Source organism: Tamandua tetradactyla, chromosome 4 (assembly GCF_023851605.1).
Source record: "Tamandua tetradactyla isolate mTamTet1 chromosome 4, mTamTet1.pri, whole genome shotgun sequence".
NCBI classification, from domain to species: domain Eukaryota; kingdom Metazoa; phylum Chordata; class Mammalia; order Pilosa; family Myrmecophagidae; genus Tamandua; species Tamandua tetradactyla.
In genome coordinates, this window is record NC_135330.1 from 193,650,763 (window position 1) to 193,668,595 (window position 17,833).

Here is a 17,833-nt window from a genome sequence, read left to right on the forward strand (position 1 = left end):
GCTTTTGTATATAGATGTGCATTGTAGTGACGGCTACTGCAAACTTGCATGTATTTGTGTATGAATTTCATTGATGTTTTTTGTGAGGGTGTGTCAGTAACTTAAATTGTAAGGCAGCAGACCAAACGGAAGAATTTCTTGAACTTTGAAAGCTTTATTGATTATTTCCTTCCTCCATTCCCTCCCCAAATGCAAGTGTCCAAGGGATTAATTCAAGAGGCAGAGGCACAGATTTTTAGGTTTTGCACTATATAATAGTACAAGTATTGTATTTTATATTATTTTCTCTTAAAACATACAAATATGATACAATACAATTTATTTTAATAAAATGCCAACCAATATAGTACAACAAAATGAATTTAATACATTAGGATGCAATACATTACAACATTAAAATCCCAGATGGGAAGGCAGTACCCCAATGCCCCCAGTGAGTACAGTGTCTCTATCTAATGAAGTAGTAAGTCAGTCCTGCTGATATGTATACATTCTAGTTAGGTGGGTACTGGATTGGTAGCCCAAGCTTCCAAGATAAAAGAATAAAAACAACTCCTCAAGTCTTTCCTATCCTTCCAAAGCATCCCTTTCCTCCCTCATTGCAAATCCCAGAACAGAAATCAAAAGAGTTTTGGCATAACTTACACACTCTACATCACCGGTTTCGTTTATACAGTATGAGCTTTCTCTGACCATTTTTCCCCTCATCTTAGCATACTGAAGCTGTGAAAGTAGCTCAGGAGTGATTACAATGCTACAAGAGCTGATGATGCATTGCAATGCCTTTGATTCCATGTCCCTACAGGATTATGCCAAGCCCCCAAACCTTTCTCATTTTATTCCTGCAGGGAAACTGTTAGGATCAGCATTCATCAAAGCCATTTAGAAATCCTAGGTTAAAAGTATACTATCGTATAACTTTCATAGCATGTTGAAGTACTATAATGTGGCAGGGACACCATCTGTTAGGATGTTTCTCACTAAATTTCGATTCCTATAGCTTATTATTAGTCTTTTCTCGCTTTATTACAGAATGAAATCTGAAGGCAAAAAAAGGAGTATTGAAGAGAGTGCTCTGATTAATAAAACCTTCTCCAAACATCATGTGGAACGAATGATAGCACCTGACTTCTTGCCTAATCCAGCGCGCCTTCCCTATGCTATCTCGCCCCACAGACAGTGTGTCTGCGCATTTGGTGCAATCTGCCAAACAGCTTTTCCTAATGGAAGGTGCAGCTACGTATCAAAACCTGCAATTTATGATAACTTGTACATGCTTTCTCATTACGATTTTGACATTGTTACACAGTAAAGACCCCAAACACATCAGTGAAACATGACAAGATAATAAAGAACATCATCATCATATTTCTCTTCAGTATCTTTTACAGTGGCAAGCCAACTTTCACATAGCTCATTTAAAACTCAGATCCAGTTTGCTCGGTTGTATTTTTAATAGCTTCCCCTAGTGCACTTACTATTTCCCATACATTGGATATGATAAAATAATCTATCATGGTCCACATGCCTTATTACAAAAAGGAAATCTGAAGATAGGGCTCACAGCATCCAAATTAATCAACACAGACAAGATTTGGACTCCCCCAACAGGCGTATTGGCAAACAATGCTAATAGAAAAGAGAACCTTTTATTTCAACATACATGTCATGAAAAACTCCCAAAGGCCCTATCTGTACAACACAAACCTCAGGAAAGAGAAGCAGCAAAAAAGGCTACAGAATAAACACTGGACTCTCAATTAAATACAAGATTCACATAGACATATCTGAAACAAACAGTATCATAATTTTTGTTTCTTTGTACCCATGTAGAAAAATGTCCTCCTATGTGAAAAGTGTCATTTTGGCTAGTTTGTAAAAAACCAATCCTGTACAGAAATCAGCCAAGGAATCATATTTTGTCAATTCCTTCTTTAGAAGTTCTAGTCATCTGTTTTAACATTTTAAATAGGAAAAGTACTATGAAATCATATCTTCAAACCTAAGTGATTTGATGGCAACAGAAAGCTGCTTTCCAAAATCAAACAAAGTCTGGCTGATCCCTTTAAACTGAGAAAAATTCAGAATTAACAGAATATTTCTGCTGGTTGACAATAGCCAGAGTCTGTAGCTCTTACCAGGTTCTTCTTAAACTTTTCAATGTTCTGGCCCCAAAGATCTGCTAGGTCCCATAAATACCTAGTTTCTATCTTCCATGTGGAAAGGGGATTGAGGAACCAGCCTCACACCCCTACTCGATTGTTTTCCATATCAAGCTTGATTGTTGTTTCTCTCCACCCTCTATGTTTCCCCCACTCCACACCCCAAAGAGAAACAAACAAATAACCCACCCAATTTGTTCTTCTTTTGGAAAGGATTAATTACACAGCAAACAATTAATTTACCCTACAAAATTCTTAGAAATAATGAAAATAGTAACATCTTCCTTCTCCCCATGAAAATTGCTACTAGAATTTTAAGAGGAACGAAATGGTAAGTTCTCCATGTCCAATTCACAAGCAATCCCCAAATCATTGCATTTGCTTTTTTAGCTTTACTAAAACTTGAGACCCCAAAGCTCTGTGGTACTGAGGCATCGTTTCCTGAAGGAACACACTGACTTATAATGAACAAAGAAGCCAGGCCAAAGAGCTATAGGTAAAATTTCAAGATACAATTGATTATTCTTTCCTCTGGGCTGACAACTTCCAGGTTACTAATTGTTTTCAAGAGCATTTGGAGTTCCATAAAACTGGCATTCTGGGGAAATGCTATTGTTTACTCTTTCATACTTGACAAAAGCAATTCCCACGTGAAAGACAAGTTTAGCCGTGGGACAGAACCTGTTACCTAAAGGAGGAAACAGTCTGGTGAGTTCCCAAGCCTGAAAAGTTGTCATATTGTCACCTTCTATTGAACTGCCCAGCCACTTTTGTTTTTCAGCCATGGCTATTTTGGTCATTATAGTTTGTTTTCCTGTACTTCATGCTCCATATAACAATCAATCATAAATAAAAACAACATTAAAATGCCTATTAAGTTGGTGAAAGAGTCACTTTTTCCTTAAATGCAAGTTTACAATAAGAGATCGTAACTTCTCTGGATTTAAAAATGATGTGCATTTTAAAATGACTGAATTTTGCTTCTGTAGTTTTGACATTTCTTGATCCCCATAAAAAATCATATTAACATATGCAGGTGGGAAAAGTGGACTTTTTTTCATGGACACATTTTAAAATTTACATTTGGAAGAATGCATTGAACCTCTGGTCACAATACCTTTTGCTTCCTTGACAAATTGATCCTGGTATATCTTGAATGCCATCATTTTAACATGATAAAGTCATTGAAGGGACTAGCCAGGGGACAAAAATATTTCAAATTAAGGCATTGTCCCTTCTCAGGTCCAAGGAAACCCTTCCCTGGCCCTGGCTTGCATGAGACAAGGGGTGGGGTTAATGGGTGGCCTTTCATACCTCAAACTGCGATACACCCTAACCATCTCTGAATTACACCGCAATCTTGCACCCCTGGGGCCCAATTTGGAAGCTCCAGTTTAAGATTAATGTGCTCAATGTAAAAAAAACAAAAAACAAAAAAAAACAACCCACAAACAAAAGCATTTTCAAATAAATAAGCATGATAAGTTGCTATTCAGGTGCTATTTACAAATCCAGAGCAGATGAAATAGTTCAAAACAAAACCAGGTAGAGAGATCCCGCCAGTTTCCAATTCAGCCATTCAGCCATACTCGTTCTGAGCTGGGAAATTAACTTATGCATGTCCGACTTTGGCAGCAACCAGCATTCGTTTAAATTATTCAGTTTGCGCAGCTTTGAAGCTTAAAAATAAAAAGAAGGTTGGCATCAAAGTGGAAGGAAAGGATCAGTCCCAAGTTGTTGTTTATCAGGCAGGAGAAGACAGCAAAGAGCAAAACAACATAGAATGAAGTGCAGGGATCCTCCAAATCCAAACTTGCACCAGGGCAGTCTCAGACAGCAGACCCCTCAGCCCAAGGGGGAGCCCACAGGTTGGGACCTTGGGGCTGCCTTATTAACTCTTATCATCACCAAACTCATTTTTGGGAGGAACGTCTCCTCTGAGCCTGAAAGTTAGCAACAGTGACAATAAATCAAGATGATATGAGACAACTGTTACTTTTTTAATGAGTCCTTTAATGTTTTACATTATTTTGTGTGGTACAATCATTCCTTGTGCTTTTAAATTTGGAGATCCGAGAGAAAACAGCCTTTTTGTTGCAGTGCTCACCTCTAATTGTAACTTCTTTCTTCTGAAGGATTTCTTCCCCTGTGTATATGTTCCTGGCTCTGCAGGCATAGGTCCCCGAATCTTCTAGCGAAACATTCTTGATGAGGAGGTGAAGCGTGATGGAGTATTCCTTAGTGATTGCTGCTTTTTGCTTGCTGATGCTGTGGTGCATTGTTCGGTTATTAACTGTCCGCAGCAAAATCCAAGTAATGTCTCTGTACAAGAACTTGTTAACTGTGCATGACAGTTTCAGGTCCTCTCCTTCTGCAGGCATTTTTTCCAAGTTAACGTGGAATCCATTGGGCACATCTGTAAGACAAGAGTTAAGAACTTGAGCTCATGGGAAAGTCAAGGTCTTGTAATAAGACAGTTATTCCATAGGATCTTAGGAGCTGTTGCTACCACGATTCTCCCCGCATCACCATCGAAAGAATGGGTATTTATCGTTTAACTTGGGGAGCACTGATCAAAGACAGCAGGCAAAGGAACTAAATGGCCATTCCATCAGGCAGGCAGGAGTGCAAAACGTGCAGTTACTAGGGAGGCACACTTCCCCACTCACCCACAGTCGCTCTTCAAAGGGGAGTGTTTTTTCCAACTGGGGATGAGCACCGTGCTTCCCATGGCTTAACCACATTTAGTACTTATAATGGTTAAGTTTCTGTGCCGCCTTGGCCAGGGGACGCCACCCTGCTGGACCAGCCAGCATGTGCCTGACGGGTGCGAGGCCATTTCGTGGACTCGAATTATCAGTAAATTTTTTGCATCTATGGCCCATTACATTTGCAATCAACTGAGGAGATTGCCTTCAACAATCAGGAACACCTCAGCCAATCGGCTGAAGGTTTTAAAAGGAAAAGCGATGATTTCAGCAGACAGAAGAGAGAATTTCCCGCTCCAGGGCAGCCAGCCAGCCTCCCCTGGGGAATTCATCGAAACCCTTCCTTGAGCTCCCAGCTTCAGCCTGCCCAGTGGAATTTGGACTTGTGTACACCAATTGTATGAGACAATTTTATAAAATCTCATTATATTTACAGATATCTCCTGCTGGTTCTGTTTCCTAGAGGACACTCACTAATACGGTGCCCCTATAGAGAATGGGGATTTGAAGTGGGAAAAATAGTGAATAACCTAACAGTAGTTTGTGCTAAAAACCAAAGATGCTTTTACAGTCAGACATATCCAAAATAGATATTGTTTAGTAGGAGCAACTGGGAGTCCCAAGTATGTGTTCCGAGGCTTCGATCGGCACCTCAGCCCCTTTAGTCCTAAACTTTTCAGTGGAAAGCAACTGATTTCCCTGTTCCCTATAATTTGATTGACCATCAGGTGTCTCATCCTGCTATTCCAAATGACCTTTACTAGTCCCCGCTGGCACAGGGGGCCTCGGAGAGCTGACTTACTTGCTTACATCTTCCTTTTGGGTAATTGCTCTACTTGGACATAAAAAGCAAGGATTTCTTTGAAAATGCAGACAACTAATCTGGAGGTGGAAGCAGAGGCCAGGGGAAGGAGAAAATATTTTTTAAAACATCAAATTTACACTCAAAAGTATTTTTAATGTTTTCTATAAGGGACTATGTGATTAAAGCCCATTCACTCAAACGTCAGCTCCCAGCCAACCTTCGCCTGCATCTCCTAAGTGCCCCAGCCAACACCTCGGGACTTCTAACACGACATCATGCGAAGTTTGCACCGAGAGTTCCTTAGTTTGTCATTTGGGACCATTTCACCGGAAGATTTTAAAGAATCATTGGCTTCTGGCCCTAAGCTGACCTGCTCCCAGAACCCTCCCATGGCTTGTTACTGGTGGTGTATCTGTATTAGAGCAAAGAATTTGGGCCAACATTTTACAAAGTACTTTGAAGATGAAAAGCACCTTGTTATGCTATTATTATTATTATTATTATTATCCTTTGCACACAAAGCTATAAAGAAACCTTTAAACCTTAAGGGGACAATAGTCCAAAATTAGATATCACATCAACTCTTTTCCTAAGTCTAGCTTTGCTTGTTTTTCTGATTTTTCTGGGCTCTGGCTTTATTATAAAGCATCACGTCTGAAGAAATGCCAAAGTATTCATTTGAAACCTGGGAGCGGTGGGTAACTGTGGCTTATGAAGCTGTCAGTAGCCTGGGAGAGGGGAGATAAGTGGAGGGTTTTCTGGTTTTAAAATGAAAAATTTGAATGTGCCAGTAGATGTGGGAGTTGACCGACTGTGGTAGCGTATAAACAGAAATAGCTGTTCTAATTCAGCATCTTTGTATATTTGGGACATTTTCCAGGCACAAGGAGTAAAACATCAGCTGTCAACTTTTACACAGATACTTGGGGCAAAAGTACTGTATGCTAGTGGCAATCAAATCGGTTCTCATAAGACCACAGACTTTGCATTTATTCACCCTCATGGCTGGAACCCAAGCAAGCCCAAGTTACACCATTGAGATCGTATTGAGAGTTTCTATTTACTTTAGTGATTTGAAACTTCCTGTGGAAATAGCTCACAGGTTTCCTGATGGAAGATTTTGTTTATCTTTGCCAAGCACCACCAGGAATCTCAAAATAAAATGCATTTAGTGACATTGGGAAAGCAGGGAGATAAGGCAGTGTTGTTCCTGTCTCACCCTCGGTAATTGCTAACACACCCAGAGTCCTGCTGAGTGCCAGCAGAGAGCAAAACCACACACGGAGGCAAGAGAACGGCTCTGAGGAAGCTTTGAGGTCTTGTCAGAGTATGTGGGAAATATTCCCACTGACGCTAATTGGGTTTATATTAGCTGGCCTCTTAAAAATGACGATCTAGTTCTTAGTATAACCCCTTGGTGTCTTCTTTTGATCCGTGGATTATGATAGATAGAATGTCCTAAACTGTTTGATGAATTCAGAGGGATTTTCTCCTTCAATCATGTTGATTTTTTTAACCTGAGTACAAAAACAGACCTAAGAGAGAATTGCCTTCTAACCCTCAAAGTGAAGCAAGAAATCTTGCCACATTTGTGTTTGTTGAGGATTCAGTACAAGCGTTAGCGTTAGCATCACCAAAGACGACTCATCCATTAGCGCCTTATGAGGCACCGTGGAAAAGAATCAGCCCTTGCTCAAAAGGGACATTCAACCTAAAGCCATTTACTTACAGAGGTGTATATTTGGAGGGTGATGCTTCAGTGACACTTGATCAAACGTGGGGTTTAATCATGAAAGAGACTGGCAGAGAGATTTAAAAGGATGAAAGCGTACTTGAAGAATGGAAATCACATTCTTTAAAAGGGAAGCGGAGCAGTTACTAGAAAGCCTGCTTGTTTCAAGCAGATGTGAGGGACAAGTGAGTGCTCGGCTACACTTCAGCCACTGGAGGATTCTAATGGCCACAATCAACCAATTTTCACCCATTTGGAGGCAGCTCTAAGCTATCACTGTATTTTAAGGAAGGGGCAACATCGTTGAAATGAGGCCCAATAAAGATCTAAATTGAGAGCTTTTGACTTAAGGCGGTTAGATTTCAGACAGGCACTTTTCAAAGCATTACCCTCACTGAGTCAAGTTCAAAGACTGAACAAATATCCCTTCATTTCCCAGAAAACAGACACATCAGCCACAACAGTCCTAAGTGTATTTAGCCTCATCTCTAGTGAGAATAAATTTCATGACAAAGATTTGAGAGAGGAAAAGGGTAATCATTAGTTAAAAACAAAAACAAAAAATGTAAGCAAAGTTAACGTATTAGGAGTGATCAAATGTTTAGGATTGGTAGAGGATCTTGGATTTCGAGAAAATACGTCCCAGGCGGTGGGGGCTTGATTGCCTGAACCTGTGCTCAGGTTTAGGATTAAAGCGCTTGAATTTCTAGGGGAAAAGTCTCTACGTTCAAGCTGAATTCTCATCGGTCCCTTCCGTGGGCAAGGCTGCTTGCAGAGGCCCCACCCACTCCACCGTGACACTTGTAACGCGGCGGGGGTGGGAGGGTGTTTCTGCCTTTATCAGCTGGGGCCCTTTGCAGAGCACACGGACCATGTACATGGAAATATGATGCAGCAATTAAACACTCAGTGGGCCAGGCCACATGTTGGTATTGTAGTTAATTCTGGCCCCCAGAGAACCTTTCTTGGGGACTCTGAACAATAGGGAAATGAGCATGATGTTCTCCTCCCCTTCAGAACATCCTCTTCCAGCACTGCCCTCAGACCCCGGCAAGAGAGGAGCCTGGCCTGGCCATCAGTTGGCGTGGTTCGGGCTGCCCTTCTCCCTGCACTGTGGAGAGTGCGGGGGTGGAGAGGCATGTCCCCCCAGAGCCTGTGGCACCCCGACTCATGTATCAGGCCTTGACTCACAATTTGCCAGGAGTTACACCCTGTGGGCCCCCACTGCATTCGTGTCCGGGCTCTGATAGTGTTGGGGTTCCCCTGTCCTCTTGTCTCCACCTGTTCAAGTGCTACCTGCCCCCCACCCCACCCCTAGCACCCCACCCTGGGATCATCTCAAGTCCTGTTTCCTTCCAGGGGCTTAGAGCCACACTGTCCAAGCCACAGCAGCTGTTCAGCAGTTGAAATGTGCCTGGAGTGACTGAGGGACTGGCATGCATTCAATTCATTTTATCTTAGTTCATTTAAACGTTAAAACTGAAGCACTGTAATCATTTTTAAAATTGATTGCATGCTGAAATGCTAGTATCTTGGATATGCTTGGTTAAATAAAATCATTTTAAAGTTAATTTTACTTGTTTCTTTTTACTTTTTGAAGTGTGGTTACTAGAAAATTTTAAATTACGTCTCTGGCGTATGTTATAGTTGTATCCAAAGGTGTTGGCTTAGAGAGTAAATTTCTCTATGCCGTTACTGCGGCACATGCACTCTGATACGAGGTTGTCTATAATGCAACATTTCCTCTGTCTCCTTGGAATTCGAGCTGTCTTCCTCAAAAGACAGAGCTTCCTCCATAGCCCTCCCAGTAGCCAACACAGAGCTAAACTGAACTCTTCTAGAGCTGGTGCTCATGAAACTTCCACAAACTTGCTGGAACATTCCAAATGCAGCAGGAATTGCTCCATCTTTCGCACCCTCATCGGACATACAGCGGCCGTGGATTTGAACCGTAACTTAGTGTTTCCCACCAAATGGAAGGACAATTTGAACATTTGTGCTTAATTAATCCAGGTCACCTGGGATGGCTGCCAAAACCAATCTGTGCACAGTCTCTACGGCATCCTCCTTATATAAGGGGGCCCTATGCTCATCCAATCTCTTTCTCCAATTCTAGGAGGCAAGGGGCTTTACTTGCTTCCGGGTGGCTGTGCCATGTGCCTCTTCACCGCCCTGATCGCATTTCCTGTTGGGAAGGGCAGGAGCTGTTGTGCTGACCGGACTCCACAGCCCCCTCCAGCTCAGACGCTCTCCCAGAGCCCATTCAAGGGCCTCTCCAGTGGCCCCGCTTCTCTGGCACTCAGCTAACTTGCCAGTTGCCCTCCCTAACATATGATGACCCCATATATCTTATGAAACTGGACCTGTCTATTTCTCTCTGGAAAACTCTAGGCAACCGCTGCAGCCAACTCCTTGCAGTGCAAAGTTTCCAGAGAGCTGGCAGGTTGCCCAGATTTCCTCAGAAATTGCGGGAGTGTGGAGCCAGGCAATTGTTTTTATACTTTGAGCTACTTACTTCCTTCCTGTGCCCATGGAGGGACATGGGGAGTGCCATTTGTGTACCCTGGAGGTTTTAAAATTTGCAGAGACTATCATATTTAAGGTTAAAAATTTAAATAAATGCTACTAACAAATAGCACATGAATTCTTAACAAAGCTCAGTTTCGGGTTTCTACAGGAGAACCTCATTCCCAAAAAGTGGAAATTATTTAAGTTGCAAACAATTAGCTTCTAGGTTAAAAGAAAAAAAAAATCATGCCATCACATGCATTATGATTGGTTTCTTTGATGGACATTAATAACTGCTGTGTGTCAGACCTGAGCGAAGTACCAAGGGGAGTTCAAATACGAACGTGAAATTCACAATCCAGCCTGGGAGAGAGACATACACAAATGACCCTAAAAGAGAATTCAGGGAAATAACTCTTTAGGAGTCCTGATGATGTTGGAGAATTCAATTCCTGAGAGCAAGGATGAAGGCACTCAAAGTCTGACAGTTCCATGGAATGTTCTTCTATAAAAGTCACTCAAGCCGTAAGTGTACTAAAAGGAATCACAAGATTGAGGCGAGACTGAGGTCACCAGGCTGGCTTTGTTGGTTTACGACATGTGGCTTACCTGTGATGTAAAAGCTTATGTTTCTTCCCACAGTTCCAACTTTATTAGAAGCCATGCAACTGTAGATCCCAGAAGTTCTGGAGTCTGCCACGACCAAGGTGCTAGCCGTCTGCAAAAGAAAAGGAAACTTGAGCTAGCAACAGGACAAGGAACCATCCGAACGCAGCTAAGATCCTTCTGAGAGCTGAAATGATTCAGCCGTCCCATTCATTCAGCAAAGACAGCATGCATGGGTGGTGGCTACCAGAAAGTTCTTCCTTAGCCGAGCCCCAGCAAGAATGGAAAAATAACAGGAAAGCAGGTCCTCAGGAGACCGGGGGCTATGACATCCGACTCGTATGAGGGTTTCAGGCTTATTTATCTCGTGCTGCTGGCGTAACAATGGCAGCCACGAAGCCAAGATGCGGGACGGCACGTCCTGCCCTGTGAGGTGGTCAGCTCCACGCCAACGAGAGGAGCAGGCGAAGGCCACAGCTTTCCCTTTCGTGTGGGTGACCCGAGATCACGGAGGCCAGCTGGAGGCTCAACCCTGCAAAGGGCGTGCTAATGAGGAAGGACAGCAGAGAAGGGCTGGCTAAAACATTTCTGTGCTGAAAGGATGTGGCACTCAGCCCATGAGGGGCTGAAGGAGTCTAGAGGCTGAAAGCTCACTGAGATTGTGGCGCACACATATGTGGGTGTGTGTCTGTGTGTGTGTGTATGTGTGTGCGCGCACAAATTGCTAAATTTCTCAGTTCTGTCCATCCCCAATGTAGGAAATGAAGATACAAGAAGTTACGGATTATGTATATGAGAGGGGGGGCAAAAGGGAAACCTTGTACTTCCTGCATAATGTCTCTGTAAACCTTACAACTGTCGCAACAAAAAATCTAATAAAAGAAGTTATGAATTAATACCACACCACTGTTTGACCAGATTTTAGTGCTGTTTCACAAATCTAGTACCTAAAGAAACACTAATAGCCAAGTTTTGGTGAACTTGAAATCACTTTCCAAAACTGTGATTTCTCAAAATATAATGAAACAAAGCAATGAAACAAAAACTTAGTAGCTTAAAGACTTTCGTTATTGTCTTCTTTTGAAGAAAAAAAAATTAGCAACACAAAACAAATGGTTGAGTTCTTCAATTTAACCCAACCTTGCAAAAAAAGTAATTTACTTGCCTTATGAAAAGAAAATGCAAAAAACAAATAAGGTTTTCATACTTAAAAACAGAAACAGAAATCACCAGTTACAGGCTTTGAAGCTGTAGCGGCTGCGCTTATACTTTCAGACCCACAGGGAGCCAGCCAGGCTAAGGTGATACAGGGATGACACACCCCAGCAGATCTGCCAAGGAGATGGACATGAATTTGACCAGTGGTTTGGCCATCGGGAAGGGTGGTGACATTTTCAGTGCTCCTAAGTAAAGCACTAGGTGCTTTATTATCTTCTCTTACCCCATTCAGTAACTTAAGTCTTTTCCTTAAGTTCTGTCTTTTATCCAAAAATAAGGAAGACCAAAAACATGTCCCTGCCTCTGTAGCCAGCAACGTCATCGCTCCAACTTCTCTGTAACTTTCACTGCGGCATAGTAAACCTTACCCCACACTCCCCCTTCAGTTTGTAGGCAGGACCGTTTGAGTGCATCTACGCATACATTTTCTGCCTATCAATGAATTTATTGGCAACAAAAGTGGCCATTTATTTAGCAGCTGCTTATGAAACACTTCTCAAGGCCCTGCCCAGTATTTACAGGGGAGACAGATGCCACAATCCCTGCCCTCCACAGACTTGAAGGATGACTCTGTCTTAACACGTTACAGTGACAGAGAAGGCTTTCCCTACTCAAGGATCGAACACAGATGAGTCTCTCTTCTGTACAGAAACACACACACAAGCAACCAACCAGTGGCAGCTAGTATGAAAGACAGCTCAGGTGTCATTTTCCCTGTTTTGATTATTAATCTTTACAAGACGTGGGCAACAAAAAAATTGTGGGTAACTGTTTCCTTTTAACTATTGTACCCACCACTTAAGGTTCATGGAAGAAAATGTTAGTATTTAGGAGAAAGGCTTGTAAGGGCAAGGTGAAAGGAAAGGAGAGCTCCTCAGAGGAGACTCTGACACCTGCAGCTCATGCTCAGATGCCTCAAGGCAGTCTGCATGGGTTCAGAAACAGGGGGCACAAGTGGAGACCTCACAGCTCCTCTCACTCCTCGCCCCTCATTTCAAGCACTGCTTTTCTTATGAAGTCACTTCTCCAATGTTTATGTTAATGGGCCCAAGCAGAATCCTAAAGCCTCAGATTTATTGTTGCCCAATCAATAGGTGAAAAACCCATGTCAGGTTGCCTCAAGGGTGTTTGCAATTACAGCAGCAACTACTTGCACCTACAAGTTCCATTTCGGTTTCTATTAAAATTATTTTGATTTCACTGAACTCAGAGCAATTGACAGCAAGGACTCAGGCGAGAACTGGGCTTCCCTGCAGGGAGGGGTCGATGGAGGTCAACATGCTTGCTGTGGGGAGCACAATGCAGATTATCTGGAAAATGATCTGGAAATGGCTGGAGCCATTTTACAAGACTTCGCCCACCGTAAGACAGGCCAGCATTCTTGTTCAAACAGAGGAGGGAACCGAGATGCCCAGAAGTGAAATGAATCCAGGTTATACAGTGACCCACGGAGGGACACAGACGCATTCCGAGTCCCTGTCCTTCTGTTAGGCTCGCTCCTTTGCCTGGGAAACCCCTTCCAGAAGGGACACTGACCTGGTCCAGAACTCACCTCTCCCGAGTTTCTATTCGAACTGACATAGAAAATGACGTTGATGGGAGTTTACATTACTTCTGTCTTGGGCACCCTCTGTAAGCCCTTGTGATGTGCCAGGGGGCACGTTCCAGGCACCAATTAGCTCACTTACTCCTCCCTCGCCCTGTGAGGGGGGTGTTGTTCCCACCCCCTGCAGAAGAAGCAGCTGTGCTTTAGAGGGCTTATTGACTCACCCGAATTTCCCCAGTGCCACAGGCGGGCCAGGGGAGAATTTATGCCCAGGTTTGCCAGCCTCCAGGGCCTGTGTGTTTATTGTCTACGCTCAGCTGCTTCTCGCCTTAAAACTCTTTATATTTAGTAACGCAAACCGATCGTTTTGCCTACTTTTTGAGCTGGGTGCTTCCTTGAGAATCAGCACAGAGCCACACGAGCTAAACGCCACTTTGCATGGTGAGACCAAGTCTCCTTCTTCGATAGTATTTCACATGGTGCAAGCTGATTTTTTAAGTGATAAGATGTTACGTGGTTTGAAAATATGAATGATGAATGAACATGTTATAGAGAAAATGTATAAATAAGGTGAAATGTAGATCCTATGATCAACTGAATCTCTGATTTCTAGAGAACTACTCTTTTCACAGAGGATACATATTTTAAATTATAAGTTAAAACAATTTCATGAAAAAATGATGAGGTATACATGTTGTAGGGTCAGAAAAAAAGGGCCTCTAGTACAACTTGGAGGTCAGTGTAGTCTGGCTGGACTGGAAGGCATTAGGACATTAAGTCTCAATGCACACGTCTTCTGTGTTACAGGAACAAATCTGTTCCCCAAAGTTCAATAAGCAAATGCTGCTGCTTCAAGAGAAAAATTTCAAAATAGCATACACTGGGGTGATAAAAGGTCTTGATATTGGCAGGTAGTGATGGTAGCACAATATTGTGAATGTAATTAACATCAATGAATTGTACACATAAAAGTGGCTAAAAGGGGAAAAAATAGCATAATAGATGGAACACCAAATGTCAAGTTAAAACCTGCAAAGGAGAAAGTGCCACACATTTGAGTTGTAACAGATATTTGAAATTATTTATATTTAATTTACAAAGCGCAGCAGAAGAAATCCTCAAGGATGTCTGCTTGTATTAGTTGTGTAATTGATTTTCATTATCCATAACTGACAAGAATTAAAAGAGGAAAGAAAAAAGTAAGCACAAGTCATAAAATTAGATCAGAACCTCAAATCTTGTTATTAGTGAGAAGATGGGAAGTAAGAGAGTGTTTTCATCTCTACTTAGAGTTCACTATGCCTCATTAGTTATGACACACACACACCTACAACTTTTAAAGAACTGAATTTTGTGATTGAATTAATAGTTTTGGATAAGCAACCTTTTAATGAGGTTTCCAGCACAATGCTCTCTTAAAGGATTCACTTTTTTTTTTTTTTTTTTAGCTCTGAGTCCATATTTTGGGGTGCTTTCCCTTGCCTTGAGGACCTCAAAGTCCTAAATATTAGAAACAGATCTTAAAGTCCATTCTCTGGGTTATTTCGTATGACTCAAGTACACTCATGAAAACTACAGTGAGATACTGTAAGCTTGAAGTTTATTCATATTTCTTCCTTCCTTCCCTTCACTAAGCATTAGTAATTCTGTAATACAATGTGGGTCCAACCTCACGGAATGGAGTGAATGGCATGATGTGTAATTCAGCTTAATTTCCAGCACTAGTTTTAAAAAATCTATATATAGAGCAGTGATTTTAATCTCGGGATGTTTCTAATATAGCTTCCTTTTAAGCATTTCACGGAGAAATAAAAGTAGATGCGAAAAGGTCATGGAGGAATCTAAAATTAACATAGGGTGACACATTTGTGCCAACTGATGGGAAACTGGACCGTGAGAATTAGAGAACACGGGGCGTGGGGGCTGGGAGGCCTGGAGCAGAGGCCGCGACTCTGCCATGATGATGCTGTCCGTGCTTCCTCCACGGATTTATCTCATGATAGTCTGCAAAGTTCTCGACATGCCCTCAAGGCGATTCCAATGGAAATGCTGCCAAGATATTGGACTGACAATTCTCCAGTTCACAGAATTAATTTTCTAATACCAATTTCCTGTGTTTTTAAAAAAATCATCTAACGCAGAATTCTTTCTATTTCCTACTATTTCTCTAACCCCACTAGTCTGACAATCCCATTTAAAACAATGCGAAAACTCCACATTTGCTGTTAAGCGACCTCAGCTGATGACTCACTCTTCACAAACCTAGGCCAAAACTCACCAGTAAGGAAACCAAATTTTATTACACTCTACACTCTTCTTTGAATTAAACAACAACAACAAAAATAAAACAAAAAAACAAACAAGCAAGTCCCTGAAATCTAGCAGGTGCTCGGCTGCACGGCTGTTTCCCTGGCCTGGGCCGCAGTACTGCTGAGCATGCTAATTCCAAGATAGGGTTTGAGATCTGCAGATATGCAGGATCATCAGAGTCTAAATTGGGGTTTTAATTGACTTTCTGAAGAGGTACAGAAAATAAGAATGGCTTTAACTGTGGCAGAAAGACCAGTACAAATAATCCAGAACTAGCAAAACTTCCATGTATGTTGCCATGATAGAAATGATAGTTCTTTTTTTCCTACTTACACAAAAAAGAGGTATAGTAGCTGCTAAAAGTAAAAGTAGTAAATGCTCATTAATTCAGGGCATGAAGTTAATTTATGTAGTCTGTGTTACAGTTAGAGCTGCTAACAAATAGATACCCTACACACATATATATTTCAATTTTGTTTAGAAAGATATGAAAAGTTTAGTCAATGCAAACAATTGTTAACTGTTAGACTTCACTGTGTGTGATTACAGAGAACATGGGAAATTGCGCTCGTGCATACATGACAAGCTCTTTTGTAAATTAGGATTTATAAAGGGCTTCCTCATTATGTTACCCAATGTCATCTTTTTAACACCAGGCAAGCTAGGGAGGGCCAGTATGGATCAGAGAGCTTATCCGGTTTGCTTGCGGTTATGCAACTAGAAAGTGGCATTTGCCCAGCGGTCTCTTGAGGGCAGATCAGGGTGGCACAAGGGCCAAATGTGTATAGAGACCTATATTATGAACCTACTGCAAATATAAAATTACAGGACAAAAAATGAATTTCAAGGATGGAGAGAATCATGGAAGTTCTTTTGTTTCAACCAATTTTGTTCCTTTACTTCCCCGTTTATTATAGAAATTCTACATGGAGTTTGGTTGCTACTTCATGGTTCAGGCTGATCAGAAACTTCACTGAGATTTCTCATTTTCAATTTTATTTTCTAGTATTTATTTTTGAGGAGATGATACCAACATAGGAGTAGGAGTTAGCACTGAAATTAAGCTCAGAAGTTCTTGTTTTAATATCCGAAGTTAACATTCTATACATCTGATATAGTCAGGAAAAGGCAAAATTAATTGGCATACCATGGGATCGTGACAATTTTCTAGCACTATGTGGCATCTGACTTGCTATCGACTACCAAAACACTTCGAGGCAATTAATTTTTTTTAATGTAGTACATGCAAATGAAACTTTCAAGTTTACAGAGTTTCTTTTTTTTTACGAATTTCGCTCACTGAGAGCAATACATCATGCAATCTTTTAAACTACTGCTCATTTGTATTAAAGAATTGTAAACCACCTTACCCAATCCAAGTATTTCATCAACAGAGGAATGGATAAACAAAATGTGGCCTAAACACACTATGGAATATTATTCGGCCGTGAAAAGGAATGTGATTCTGATGCCTGGAATGAACCTCGAGGATATCAGGTTGAGTGAAATAAGCCAGACACAAAAGAGCAAATACTGTGTGATCTCACTGATATGAAAGAAGCAATGTAGGCAAATTCATAAAGTCAGAGAGTAGAATACTGAGGGGTTGAGATGTGAGGGGAATAGGGAATTCATGTTTAACTGGTATGGAGTTTCTGTTGGAATGATGGGAAAGTTCTGGCAATAGATGATGGGGACACAGACACAATGTGGAGTATGTAATTAACACACCACTGAATTATATAAATGAAAAGGATAAAAAATGGTATTTTAGGTGCTATATAAGTTACCAAACACACACACACAAACCCAGAGCTGTAACAATAAAAAGAGTAAACCCTAATGTGAACAGTGGGCTAAAATCCATAGCATAATTATAAAAATACTGAATCAAGAATTGTAACAAAGATGCCATACTAATGCAAGATGTTGGCAATATGGAAAACTGCGTGTGTGTTGGGGGCGTATGGGAGCTCTACTTTTTGCACAATGTTTCTATAAACCTAAAATTACTCTTATGGAAAAAGAAAGAACTCTAAACCACTCTATTTGCTGGAGATATAAAAACTCTACCTAAGTCCCTGACACAGGAGGGCTGATGTTACCCTGAAGCCTTTCACTCTTGCAGCTAATTTCGGTACTGGTTTAGCTGACTGTGAGAGCCCTAGATTTTAGAGTAGGATGGCTTTGGTTTGAGTTTCTCATTTACCACTTATAGGTCATGTGGCCACAGGTTAA

General features: G+C 41.5%; 1 protein-coding gene and 1 long non-coding RNA gene across 5 annotated transcripts in view; one reads left to right on the forward strand and one right to left on the reverse strand.

Annotated features, from left to right (window-relative positions):
- Positions 1 to 1,398, forward strand: part of LOC143681692 (uncharacterized) — a 48,238-nt gene extending 46,840 nt beyond the window's left edge. Inside the window, exon 4 of one of the 2 annotated variants that reach the window (XR_013174784.1) lies at positions 1,033 to 1,398. This is a non-coding gene — a long non-coding RNA (uncharacterized LOC143681692). The remainder of the gene's footprint in view (positions 1 to 1,032) is intronic. The other variant, XR_013174783.1, reaches the window with a different exon arrangement.
- Positions 1 to 17,833, reverse strand: part of FLT1 (fms related receptor tyrosine kinase 1) — a 170,208-nt gene that overhangs the window by 70,309 nt on the left and 82,066 nt on the right. For all 3 annotated transcript variants that reach the window (XM_077158937.1, XM_077158938.1, XM_077158936.1), the window contains exons 12-13: positions 10,525 to 10,633; positions 4,270 to 4,578 (exon numbers count right to left, since the gene is read on the reverse strand). In XM_077158937.1, coding sequence (XP_077015052.1) covers positions 4,270 to 4,578; positions 10,525 to 10,633 — 418 coding nt within the window. The remainder of the gene's footprint in view (positions 1 to 4,269; positions 4,579 to 10,524; positions 10,634 to 17,833) is intronic.